General features: G+C 43.8%; 1 protein-coding gene across 6 annotated transcripts in view; it reads right to left on the reverse strand.

Moving 5' to 3' along the window:
- Positions 1–292: 292 nt before the first annotated feature.
- RAB9A (RAB9A, member RAS oncogene family) overlaps positions 293–14,372 on the reverse strand; it is a 50,955-nt gene continuing 36,875 nt past the window's right edge. For 2 of the 6 annotated variants that reach the window (XM_073798970.1, XM_019925584.3), the window contains 3 exons: positions 5,343–5,435; positions 4,508–4,612; positions 293–1,407 (listed from right to left, as the gene is read on the reverse strand). In XM_073798970.1, coding sequence (XP_073655071.1) covers positions 771–1,376 — 606 coding nt within the window. In that variant the 5' untranslated portion in view covers positions 1,377–1,407; positions 4,508–4,612; positions 5,343–5,435 and the 3' untranslated portion in view covers positions 293–770. Of the gene's footprint in view, positions 1,408–4,507; positions 4,613–4,663; positions 4,692–5,342; positions 5,436–14,372 lie in introns of all 6 variants that reach the window. The other 4 variants (XM_033849092.2, XM_019925582.3, XM_019925587.3 and 1 more) reach the window with 3 other exon arrangements.

The raw sequence follows: 14,372 nt of genomic DNA on the forward strand, positions 1-14,372 counted from the left end.
TCATTGCAGCAGAATGACGAAAAATTTCCTTGAGACCAAATCACTAAACAAAGCTCAGTGACGTAGAAGACACAGAATAAATACATGACCAAATAAAGATGTCTTCATTTACCCGCACACACAGTACAATCCAGAAGCAGTACCTCCTCCAAGAGTGATAAAGCCGGCTTCTGTGTTGGGGGTTGAGGGGGGCACACAAACGACAAGTGATTACAAGTGAGATCAATCCTGATACGTAGAATGAAAAAGCGAACACGCACATAATTCTAAACCGAATGAACACATCCTCAAATCACATGACTACACGGCAAATGCACTGGATTTTAATCTTTAATATCTAACATTATTGCTTTAGGACATGTTTTCCCTGAACCAGGAACAGAGTGCTAATTACATAAAAATATACACATAGAAAAAGTAGTTCTCCATTTTCCCGGGGAAAAAACAGTAACTTCTAGAATACTCAAGTGTTTTGTTTTAATTATAAAGTCTTGGTCATCTCATTTATTAGCTCTGTGACATACATATTTAAATTAAACATTATTAGACAACCGTTACAACTTATAAAGGTAAGGTGCCATTACTGCGTAAAGAGATTCTCCTGTGAGTGGATGTGTCCCTTCTCCCACCCACTAACAAGGCAGCAATATGGTTAGTTTAATTTTATGAGTACACGATCCATTGCTGCAAACACGAATTCTTGTCTCCACCCTGTGCTTATCTGTGCATGTGTGTGACCTGGTTAGATCGCAAGGGCAACCTCTCGAACTTCAACAGCAAGATGAGCTGGGCTTGGGCTTTCGGTGCAGACTGACCGTGTCTGTCTGAATCAAGTGATCTGACCTATCCTCGGTAGCAAGCACTCTTCGAACTGCTTCCTCAAAGGCTGCTGCAACATTCGTGGCATCTTTTGCACTTGTTTCAAAGTAAGGATAGTCGCCGTTGTCCCTGCACCAGGCTTGAGCTTCTTCTGCAGACACCTGCCGCTCGCTGATGTCAACCTTGTTACCCAAAATCACAAAAGGAAAACTTTCGGGCTCTTTCACATCCGCATAATATATGAATTCTTTCTTCCAGTTACTCAAATTCTGGAAGCTTTGAGAATCATCGACGCTAAATGTAAGCAGGCAACAGTCAGAACCTCTGTAAAATGGCGTCCTCAGGCTTCTGAACCGCTCTTGACCGGCGGTGTCCCAAATCTGCATGGTAACAAAATGTCCATCCACCTCCAAATCTTTATTTAAAAATTCCACACCTATTGTATGGAAGAGTTGGGCATCAAACTTATTAGTCACATATCTGTTCATTAGAGAACTCTTCCCAACTCCACCATCTCCAAGGAGAATTACTTTAAAAAGCGATGATTTTCCTGCCATTTTTAATCTCAAGATCTCTGATTTCGGAACCCTGTAAAATAAAAGGGTACCATTACATTCCTTTAGACCTGTACATGGTTCTACATGCCTCTATGAATGTCAGTGTCTAAGGGAAATAAAACACAGAGCCCCAATTCCTTTCTGCACAGGGAATACCGGACGGCAAGAGACGTCACCTACTGAGCCCTCCACCTCGTGCCAGGCACCACCCGACCGTCACTCTCTCTGACAGCTGCTGAGGGCTCATTCTTCCCCTTCTTCGGGCCACCGTTGACTGAGGCTAGCACTCAAGGCCAAGTCTGACCCCAAAGACTGTCCTCTCAACCGTTCCTCTTGGCTCACAATAAGCCCTGCCACCATCTGTTAGAGATGCAGTAGGACACCGAAGTGGGCACGTTTCTGTAGCAACTGCAAACAGCCCTCTGGTGGCATGGTGACAGTGTTCACTGATGGCTTTCCTCTCAGGCCAACGGGTTTCTAGACAACCCCCTCTTTCTCTCTCCCAGCGCCATCACCATAGGAGCTGGTAAGCAGGAAACCAGAGACAGAACTGACTGATCTGGCTGTGAACAGACCGAAGCCAACCACCGAGTAAAGGACTCTATTCTTTTCATTAGGAACACTATTTTGAGTTGGCTAACATTAATGTCAGCACCACTCGAATTTTTGTTATAATATTATAACCTAGCACATTCTACCCACAAGATTCATTTGGGCAGCTCCAACTCTTCTGAACAAATGTGAGCCTGGGCTGTTACTCGTGTGTTTCGAGGGGGAATGAAATGAACATTAAACAAAAATGTGGTACCATGCGTACCCTTTAGGGGAAGCCCTGGGGCAGGACTAACTCCCCCTCCCCACCACCAGTCCCCTGGGGGGGGGCTGGGGGGGTACGGAGATTCAGACGCTCTTTTGTAGGCTGGTGGGAGCACTGTTCCTATTTAAGGCTTCTGTTTTAATTCTTTATTATGAAAATTTTCAAACATACACAATTTCTGAATAATGAGAATAATATGATGACACCTCACAGACCCTAAACCTAGCTTCACCAATTATCAACTTACAGCAAATCTTGTTTCCTCCACAGCGTCCCATTCTCCCTCTGCCCAATTATTCTGAATCAAATTATATCATTTAAACTGTAAATATTTCAGTATTAAATGGCTTTTAAGATATTTGTAAAGGAAGACAACCTTTAGAGTAGCACTAACAGAATTTTCTGCAATGATGGAGATGTCCTCCATCTGGACTGTCAGCCACTACCCACAAGTGGCTAGTGGGAGCTAGGAAATGAATTTATATAAAATGAAAATGAATTTATATAAAATTATATTTTATATAATTATATACATATATATAAATGAATTTATATAAAATAATATTTTATATTATTTTCACTAATTTGAATAGTCACATTTAAAGAGCCAACAGCTGTATTGGACAGCACAGCCCTAGAGCAAAATTGGTAATTAACTTTAACATGAAAGTAGATATTGTGAATCCCTCAATGGGAAGGTAATAAAGGCATGAACAATAATTGTTGTATTGACTAGGATGAATTTGCAAAATCACTGCAGTAAACAAACACTATCTGGCAATCGCCTGGTTATATGCAAGTATGACCCAGTATAATGTAACTGAACAATTCCCATAACGTGCAAGAATTCTGCATTTCCTACTACATGCTACACACTATTCTTATAAATATGTGGCAACTCGTCCCTAACTCTTATTGGTGTTTTTAAATTACTACAGTAATTACTACTATAATTAATACAATTTAAACTGGCCAACAAAAGTGTGAGGCAGTTAAAGTGCGTACTACTTGGAGACTTTTCGACTTCAGTGGATGGCTCTGCCCAATGCCCCGGCTAAATTAATGTTAGGGAGGAAACTCAAACTATCTCAAGCCCTTTAATTTCCTGACATAGTAACAGTGCACTAAATCGGTTCCTTTGTTTAATTCTTTGGAATCTTGATTACACGACTTCAACTTAGAAAAAAAGAGTAGCAAAACCAAAACAGCACACCAACTATTCTGACATAAGGAAAGCATCTAATGCTCCCTCCTTAACATTCTTCAGTGCTTCTCCAGAGATTCAGTTCTAAGGCCAACTTCTAAGGCAAGACACCTGACCCTGCTCCCCATTCCTGGCATCAGCCATTCAGAAACGCACTGTTACAGGGAAGTGAAACTCAGATCCACGGGCTCAGCCCTCACGCTCGCCCTTGCCTTCGTCCCGACACGTGCTGCTTGCTCTGCTGGCGAACCCAGCCCCGCTTCACGAACTAACCACGGGGCCCTCAGAACCGCTCAGCACAGTCATCCCCCACACTGGGAACCTCCCCCAGCAGCCCCCCATCCCAAGGTTGTTCCTTTCCCATGATTTTGAAGATACATAAACACAGACGTTCCACATTGTGTTACAAGGGTGTAACAGATGTGCTGAATTCTAGTCTATCATTTATCTCAGGATTTTAATAAGTCTCTAACTGCCTCACTGGACACAAAGTTTCATTGTACAGCATCAACTTGTTAGGATCTGTACATCAAATTATAAACCAGACTGTGCAATCTGACAACCTCCACCCAGATGTGTGGTTACATACATCTACCAAATTAAGTCTTAGAAATTCCTTGAGATTTGTAATTCATTAACTCTATCAGGACACTTTCATAGTTCTTTTCTTTTTTCATAATAATGTGGGATTTCCTAGTTTGTGCCCTTATTCTGAGCAAACAAATTTGGGATATGCTAGACCCACACACCAGGAAATAGGGTACAATTTTTTACATTTCTCATCTATAGTTTGGGGCCTCCCAGATACCCTATTTGGGGGTACGTTGGCATTTGCTCAAACAACTAATGCAGACACAAACAGCTCTCCGAGTCTAACTGCAGCATTGAATATAAACATGCATGGTGATATAGATAATTATACAAACTATCTTATTTCCCACTGACATCTAACAAAAGCTAGCTTCATGCAATCTCTACATTAACATAATGAGTTTATGAACATTAAAAATGTTCCCTTTTTCTTCTCTGAAAACAGTAAAATGCTTTGAAACTTCTTTAGTATAAGCTGAATGAATAAAGGTATCCTGATACGTTCTTTTCAAAACTTACCTTAAAATGTAATATGAAGGCCTTTTATACTCCAGTTTAGAAGGACTGCCCAAAGGCAATATTCTTCACCCAAGCTAAAACATGACTTTAGCAATCAGCTAAACCCTACAAAGAAATATGCATAAGAAAAGCATGTCACATAAGCCATAATCTTACCTTAATTGTTCAGTTCAAACATCATCATCTGCAAAGAAAAAATCATAAAGCACACCTTAGCAATGTACATTCAATCTGTTTTCATAACTTTAAGAGTAAACACAAGAATTAAAATGCAAAAGAAATGTCTGACTTCCATTAGTAGCTAGATTCTTAATTTAAAAGGAAAACTACACCTGAAAGCTGCCCATGACCTTTCTCAGCCTAAAAATAGCCCTAGAATCAAATACTACACTTTAACCATTGTTGTTTTCCAACAAGTTTTTCACCTGCCCCCACCCATCCTACCTTTCTAAGTATCCCATTTAGACAGCTATAAAATTTGGTTAAGATGAAATGTAAAATATAAATTATTCAAAATCTGCCCAAATTTTGAGTGGTTCAGAACAACCATATTCCACAGAATAAAGCTAACACAAAGAAGGAAAAAAGAAGGACCACTCAAGGGAGAGGCACCCAATGTGACACAGGAAACGTCAGGCAAAGACTAAAGGCAGTGCAGAATTTCGTGAAGCTTCTTTCTGGGCAGCCAAGGCAGACAGGAAACTTTGTGAGCAAATGGAGGCCCACCGTCAGAAAGGAGAACTGGTTCCCTGTGCCAAAGGCCAAGAGCACAGACTTGTGGACAAGCTATTTGACATCCTGCAGCTCTGGGGACTCTGGTGACAGCAGTACCTACCTCTAGGGCTGTCGGGGAGATCCACTTGGACATGGACAACAGGGAAAGCGGTTCACCACTGTGCCAGGCTCATTATAGGAGTGCAGGGAGTTTCTGTGGAATGGACGCATGAAGAAGTCTTTACTGGGAGTTTTACAGAAACTAGGTAGATTTCTTTTATGGCCATTTCTTCAGTCAAATTTCAGAAGAGTCATGGGCAGAACAAACGAGAGGGCAATGCAGGCAGACATTAGGAAGCCAAAGGATCCCAGTCCTACAGACCAAATTCAGGGTGAAGGTTTCCTGTGCCGAGTAGGCAGAGCTGTGCTGAAGTACTAGCCTCTTTCGGTCTAAACCCACAGTTCCAAACCCCTGTCCCTCCCTTTTTTAAAAGCAAAGGGCATTTTTGTGGGACTTACATAAAGCAGCCTTCAACTTATAAATTCAATCGATGAAAAAAATGCTACCCTTCAGAATCTTGATATTTGGGGGTTAAGGATAAAATCACCACCATCACCACGCTAACACTGACTGAGCCCTGCAAGCCACTGACTCTGCTTCACTGTGTTCACTCCTCACAAGCCTCTCATTATCCCTACCCTATGGATGAAGACTGACTCAGAGACGTTACGGTCCTTGCTTGAGCTCACACAGCTAGTGGGGGGGGCACGGGGGGAGTGAGATCGGAATGCGACCGACTCCAAAGCGCAGTAGTTAACCCACAGGCGCGGCAGTCTCGGCTGCCTTTGCATTTATTTCAGAGGGTTCTCCTGTTACTCTCGTACGTACAATGAAAAGAAGGGGTAGCAATGGCAAGCGTCTTCCACTTGCTTGCTTTATTTCGAGACCTGCACAAAAACAAGTTAATCTGACAGAACTACTAGTATTCAATCCACTGACACATAGATAAAGCACATCTGAGTTCTATTAGAGTTTCCACAGTTTGAACATGTTTTAAATGCAATTGCAATCACACATCTGCAGAACCCTGCGGCGCCTCCCAGAAGCGCGTGGAGCAGGTGGGAAAGCAGTTCTGCAGGAGTCCTCAGTGCGTGCCTCCCCGGCCCAGGCACTCAGGATGCAGGCCACACTCAGGCCCTGGCAGGTGGGGCTAGTAGTTGGGGGAGCTGACAATCCGGGCACAAACCCTCTTGTGTTACAACTGATGCAAGTCTTACAGATGAGAGGTACGTGCTATAGAGTACAACACCCAACCAAAACCCAAAGAACAGCTTAAACAGTGCAGGGATTCTGCCCCTGCGGCTCCCTAGGTCAGACCAGGCCCCAGGTGTGAGCATCTCACGGAGCTGCGTGATTCCAGCTATCAAGGGAATTACATTTTCATCCAACACGATCCTGTAACACAGAGAGCTACTTCACCTGCTGCTCAGTTAAAGAAAGTGGTAACTTCCAAGGCCAGAGGACCACCGGCAGTGTTCACCTGCGTTAGCGCGAGACTATGCACCAGTCTCCAGCGTGGGCTGTTCAAAAGCAGCGTCTCCATGACCATGTCAGGCGCACGCTGTCCTTAGGACCAGCCTCCCCAAAGGCTGAGTCCACTGCTGGGGGATTTGGTCTGACCACCGACAAAGCTCAGCAGCAGGAGGAGGAACCTGTGAGAAGGGGGAGGGGCCAGAACCAGGAAGCGGGACCAGTGGTGCGAAGGCCCTGCCAAGGCACCCCGCACGTCCTGGGAGAGCCCAGGGTGGGCCAAACACCTGGAGCCGCGGAGAGCGGAGCAAGCTGTGACGACGGGACTGGAGGGGCAGGGCCTCAGCAGCCACGGAAGGATTTCTGCTGACACCCTCGGAGTGAGCGGAGCCCTGAAATGGCTTCTGCAGCCCACAACCTGAACAGATGCGGAGTCCAGAAAGGTAGCTGGGCCGCTACCGCTGCGCCACCAGGGAAGCCCGCCACTTCATTTCATAGCTTGAGAAACCGAGGCTTGAAGAAACTAACCAAGGCAACAAAAGCATGGATAATCCCTACATTATTTCTATTTTCGCCTGAGGTGTATTTGTTTCCTCATATCTTAATACAGGTGTCTCTCTTAACAGCCTATTAGCTCCACCCTTTATTTCCAGTCTTCCTGGTCGTCTTTGCTGAAACACACGAGAGAGGCAAGTCAAGGAAGTCATTAAGTGTAATAATGGGCGTGATCTCTTACAGCAAAAGGTCAACCAAAACAAAAAGAATTAAGCAAAATTCCACAAGAACAGACCAAACTGGAGGCACAACTTGGCAGATGAAATAAATTATCTAGGTGGCCACTGAGCATTACCTCAGAGACAGCTAGACAAGGAAAATGCTGTGTAAATCAAACCACACTACCACGATATCAGAGCAGCTCACTCTACTTAAGGAACTCGTTTCAGTAAGTACTCTTTTATGAAGATGAGCTAATTAAACTTTAAAGAAATACATACTTTCAATTTTGCTTAAAACAAGGCACCTTTGTAGTTAGGTATACTAACCATTAACAGTGGTGGAGAGAGTGGGAAGGGAGAAGAGAGGAGAAAAAAACAGATTTGGTTAAGGAATTCAATTTTCTTAAATCATCCTGAAAGTACAGAGCAGCATGATCCAACAGAACTTCCTGTGATGACGGAAATGTTCTTATGCCCAATACCGTCGTCACTAACCACATGTGTCTCCTGAGCACTTGAAATGCGGCTGGTCCAGCTGAAGAAGTGAATTGTTAATTTTATTTCATATCAATTCGTTTAAACTTAAATAGCTACATGAGTATTGTATTAAACAGTACAGGTATCCAGTGTGCTTAATGAAGGAGCTGCAGGGGGAAAATGCACCTCCTAGAATCACATGTGAAATAAGGATGAGGGTACGGATGGAAGCATGTACTTGAGCCTTTCTCTGGAAAGAGTATAAAAAGGTTTCACCAGATTCTTAAAGGAATCTGGACCTCAAGAAATGATCAATACATGTCTGCAATATTTGTATATTTCGTGTGATCGATCTGTGTAGTTCATAACACCCTCAAGACTTTCATCTTTACGTGGCGTTACTATTTCCCTCACCCATAAGACTTTCCTAATATTACACTTTGACCATGAACTGTGACAGTTCAATGAAGAGACTTATTCCCAGGAAACTGCTAATCCTATAAGTGAGGATCACATTTTGTTCTTTGTTTTATTTAATGAAGTCCTTAAAAGGAACAAGCATAAATCTACCTATAATAAGACACCTGAAAAAGGCACTTGAAATGCTTGACAGAAAAGAGTGGGGATAGTTAAAGGCTGCACTTTGGGGGACAGAATTAAAATGCAAAGAAATGGATAAAGGTCACAAAATAGGAAAACTATACTGGGAAGTACACCTAGGTACTTCAGGAAGAAGACTGCATTATGAAAGAAATGATTTTTTTTTTTTTTTTGCCATGCCGCACAGCATGTGGGATCTTAGTTCCCTGATCAGGGATCGAACCCTCGCCCCCTACATTGGAAGCACGGAGTCTTAACCACTGGACTGCCAAGGAAGTCCTGAAAGAAATGAATTTTAATATGCATGTTAGAAAAATACATTAAAGCAGCAAAACACAAACTAAATGTGATTCCTAAATGATCTGCTGTAACTTAAGGGAACCTTGGTTCTGACTTGTCTCTTCAAGTTAGATAAGAAAACTGGTATCTTTAATTTGGAGCAGAAAAGGTTAAGAGCTGGAGAACTTCCATATAAGCTCAGGGAAGAGTTAGTATAGCAACACTGACCACGAGGGCCACAGCAGGTAGAACTCTTTGGCTGTTAGAGAAATTAAATAAGAGGAGTGGAATTTCCCAAGGTCTATTTAAAGAGAACAGCTGTATGTCTGGCATACAGGACTCAACTAGATTAGAGGCTCCCATTCTTCAAGGAAGTTGTCACCAAGTCAAAATGAGAAGAAATTTAAGAGCACTGCAGGTAGCTTTTGTATATTTCGTGTGATCAATTAAAGAAATATAAAGTTCACTTCATCCCACTTCTCCATCAGTGATGCTCCAGTTTGTCCCCACCAAGGTACTGAAGCTGACTTCGCTTACAAAAAGCTTTCCAAGCCCCAACTTACTCTGCCATCACTACCCATTTCGGCTCTGTGCCTGATCAACCCTCTACCCTCTCACTAAACGCAGCTTCTCAACCCCTCTATCCCCCTGAATGTCAGCAAAAGTCACCAGAGACCTCCTAATGGCCAGTCCATTGGCTTCTCCTCGGTCCTCATCTAAATGCCCTAAGGCACATGCAGCCCTAAATAATGAAAAAAGTGCCTCTCTTAGGACTTCCCTGTGTACACTTCTAGAGACACACGCTCATGGTTGACCAATGTTCTCACCAGAGGCCCGCCTAGTTGACAGTGAACTCTGAGATGTAGAGATTTATCTGAATGTACATGATATAAAATCTCAGAAGGGTACACAAGGCTTTTTTTTTTTTTTTTTTAAACAAATAAGGTAATGGAGGCCCAACTAGGAAAGGGTCTTGTAAGTATCACATCCATAGCTGGAGGCCTCAGTAGGACCTTCAAGTCTTAGCCAGGACTCAGCCACCATTACTGCCTCTATTAGGTCTAAACAGCCTGGCAATGACCTTGAAAATGCTTCCTACTTCATTGTTCATAAAACTACTCTGATAATAGTTTCTGCTTTCTCTTCCCCTCACCCCGTTGGCTTTCTGCAACCTAGATGGCTCCCTTTTCTAACGGGCTCTTAAGGAGATGTACCACAAGGTTGATGAGCTTACCTCTTCCCAAACCATATCTTCCTGGGATATAAAACCCAGTGATTCCTAAACTAAAGCCCACCTCCACCCTCCCACCCCTTGGGCACCAGATAAGAATTCCAACCCCCTTTATAATATATTCATCTGGTACTCTGATGGCAGTTCAAATTCAACATATCTAACACCAAACTAAGTATTTCCCCCATTTTCAAAATCTCTTTCTTCTTCTGTCTTACCCACTTCATTCACCCACACAAGAAACATGTCCACTTCCCTCCCTACCTACTGCCATTCTTTTGTTTGCTCAAATAACAAACGCTATGACCATAGTAACATCAGCCACCACTGTTCACTGAATGTCTACTAGGTACCTGGCAGAGAGCACCTTGAAGTCACCTGCAAGTCGGACACTACCACCCATGTTTTATAGATCAATAAACCAAGTTCATAAAGATTAAATAACTTCCCCCTGGTCTAATTAAACAGGGCAGGTCAAACATGTGTGACCTTCACTCCCATCAGAAGACAGGAAAGGTCTAAAAAATGTACAAACCCAAAAAGGACAGTAAGAGAGAACAACTGTAGATGAGAGACAACAAAACCGAGAAGATGGAAAGCAAATGGTCCAGCAGTGACAAACTGAAGAGACAGAAATCCTAACTTGGGGAGAAGCAGCTGACGATGAGAAACCAGCCCCAGAGAGCACACAGACCCCAAAGGGCACGAGGCACTTCTCAACACTGACTGAGACAGGCTGGCTGGGCGGAAAGCACAAGGGTAGACCCCATGACACCTCCTCTGCACCCAGGGGCCCCTTTCTCCACCAGCAGACCCACTTCCTAATAAACTGTGTGCAGCAGAAGTTGGGGATGGAACACTCTGGACGATGAGGGAGGGGAGATCAAGCGACAGTGCACACAGGAAACCAGGCAGGGCAGGGTATGTGATATTTTGGAGGGCACCACAGAGGTCCTGGCCGCCCACAGGATGCCACACAACTGGCGCTCAAGGGAGTTCAGTCCCCACGTTAGCTCACACCACATTCCTTTCGATGACACCGTATCTTTGTGAGGCGGGGTTTCCCAGGGCTAGTGTGATAAAATTCAGGTACTGTGCAAATATTAATGTGGAAGAGGATATGAGGGTAGGAGCTGTTTGCTCCCAAAGAGCATAGCTGAAATTTTATTTAAGAGTACTGGAACTCATTCTAGAAAATGCTCTGCACTCACCAACATGTGGCCTTCAAGCAGCTCTTCTGTTCTGACTTCCAACTAAACCACATATGTATGTTCAGGTGTATTCACCTAATCACTGCTCTGGTTACACATGCAAGTGTGAAACTGCGCACACCCGAGAGATCGCCTAGCCACACACCACACCCCAGGGAGTTCCAGCATTTGCAAACCTGTTAAATCATTTAAACACTCCCTATCTGTTAAAGTTCTACAGAGCAAGTTCCAGAAACAGGAATCTGTAAGGCGTCTTTCAGGCTTCTCTAACACTGATAACACAACCACTCTCAAGAGAACAAACCTTCTGGAAACGAGCTTGGCTTCTGTACCCCCAAACCTAATCCAGTTCATAAGAACCTGGAATGAAAACAGTTCACGCTGACCCAGCAGCTCAGTTCACTGGCTACACTGCTCTGCTGTCCTTCACATTTGGATAATGAAATGTGGCCACGGGATGAATGTAGAAAGTTGTTCCATACTGTTTCTCCATCCCCATCAAACACAGTAGACATTTGTAAGGCATCAGGCCTCGGACACAAGTGGAGCCTGTGTTCAGACTCCCCGTGATGAAATGAGCCGGGTTCAGTGAAGCCAGCGTGAAGCCTCCATGGCCTGCTTCGCTTCTTTCTATATTTCTTCCAAAACGCACGGCCGGCTCTCCCGAGCCCATGCTGATCTAGCTATGACCTCGCCTACATTCACTTAGATCTCATCTTCTCTGTGTTCATGATAAGCAACAGCATCCTAAACCCTGTACCGGCCACGGTCAAAAACTAACAGAAAGTAATGGAAGAACCCAGAACGTGGAAACACAGAGAGCTCAACTTCACTACGTACAATACCAAGATTCACGCTGGGAAATGGAGAGTTTTCCGAGTTCTCTCCCCAGCGGGCACGCCCAGGCTTTCTGGCAAGCTCTGGCCTCACCTCCCTAACCCAGGGTAGCCGGCCCCTCTCCACCTACACTCCTGGGTCCCCCCTCCTTCCCGCAGGTACCCTGACCTTTCATCTGCATCACAGCTTTCCAAACTCGCTGAGGCGTTTTGTGAGTTCACCCCCTCAAAAAAAAAAATCCTTAATAAATGTTCTGCTGAAGACCTACTTAGTCACAGGCCCTGTTTTCTTGTCCTTGGTTTTGACTAACAAATTTATTACCTAGCTAGCTTTCAAGTGAGATGTGTTTCTCACACACACACACACACACACACACACACACACACACACACTCTCTCTCTCTCTCTCTCTCTCTCTCTCTCTCTCTCTCTCTCTCTCCCTCTCTCTCTCTCTCTCTCTGCTTGACCAGCAAATTGCCTGAGGCAGAACTACAGGCACACCTCGTTTTATTGCACTTCACAGATACTGTGGGCTTTTACAAATTGAAGGTCTGTGGTAAACCCTTGCATGGAGCAAGTTTATCGGCGCCATTTTCCAACAGCATTTGCTCACTTGTCTCTGTGTCACATTTTCATAATTCTTGCAATATTTTAAACTTTTTCATTATTATTATGTTTGCTATGCTGATCTGTGATCACTGATGTCAGTACTGCAAAAAGATTACAACTCACTAAAGACGCAGATGATGGTTAACATCTGTTAGCAATAAAGTATTTTTTAATTAAGGTACAAGCATTGTTTTTCTTAGGCATAATGCTACTGCACACTTAATAGACAGGTACAGTATAAATGTAACTTTTATAAGCACTGGGAAACCAAATTTGTGTGACTCACTTTATTGCGATGGTCTGGAACCAAATCCAAAATATCTCCGAGGTATGCCTGTACTTGGAAGCCAATTATGTGACGTCTTTACTTGGTGTCATGTATTCTCATTCACATACATTATAAAGTAAAAGCATCTCATTTTATGAAGAAAGAAATGTGGTGACCTAACCTGGCCAGAGAAGCAAGCCAACTGCAGATCCAGCAAGACTCCTCCAAGTGGATGTTCTTCCTGCACCAATTCCTCTGATCCTTCCCAGAATAAAACCCCTCCAGTAGTAACAGAGCACACATCCCTTTGTTAGACGCCACGCGATAGCAATCATTTTTAGGTGTATAATTTAGCATCCCCTCTACCCCACAGCAGACAAAAATTGATAAGAGGCAGAGAAATCTATCCATTAGCAATGAACAACACACTGTCCATCAGCACGAGTCAAAAAGCAAAGCTCCTCACAAAAGATGCCGTGCCGACCGCATGAATAACAGAATAACACTCACAGTGATTGCTAAACAGAGCCAACCCTTTTTTTGGCCGTGCTGCACAGCTTGTGGGACCTCAGTTCCCCAACCGGTGATTGAACCCAGGCCACAGCAGTGAAAGCCCAGAATCCTAACCACTAGGCCACCAGGGAACTCCCAGAACCAACCCTTTTGGACTCCTCTCACTCACTCCCAAAGTTCACCTAAGAGTTATATCTGCCACCAGAATGAAGCACTACATGGACTGAAGGGGCTAGATTTAGGCATGGTGAAAACAGGCTGGAGAATGCCAGAGGAAGAATGCAAAATTCAATTTAAAAAAATGTCACCGCTTATTTGTTCTTTTTTTTTAAATAAATTTATTTTTAATTTTTATTTTTGGCTGTGTTGGGTCTTTGTTGCTGTGCATGGGCTTTCTCTAGTTGCGGCGAGCGGGGGCTACTCTTAGTTGCAGTGCGTGGTCTTCTCACTGCGGTGGCTTCTCTTGTTGCGGAACACGGGCTCTAGGCGCGTGGGCTTCAATAGTTGTGGTGGCTGGGCTCTGTAGTTGTGGCGCACGGGCTTTGTTGCTCCACGGCATGTGGGATCTTCCCGGGCCAGGGATCGAACCTGTGTCCCCTGCATTGGCAGGCAGATTCTTAACCACTGCGCCACCAGGGGAGCCCCATATTTCTTGATTTCAATGATAAAATGCATGCAGAACTACTGTCTACTTAGGCTAATTCAAGGAAGAATTTTATGCTCAACAAGAATGGCTTCCCAATTTGTTTCTTGTAAATATTCACATGTGGTCAACTGACAAAACTATCAAAAACACATCAACCTTATAAATTAGGAGCTTAGGATTAACATACATACAGTAATATATATATATAAAATAGATAACCAACAAGGACCTACT

Source organism: Tursiops truncatus, chromosome X, assembly GCF_011762595.2.
Source record: "Tursiops truncatus isolate mTurTru1 chromosome X, mTurTru1.mat.Y, whole genome shotgun sequence".
Taxonomy (NCBI): Eukaryota; Metazoa; Chordata; class Mammalia; order Artiodactyla; family Delphinidae; genus Tursiops; species Tursiops truncatus.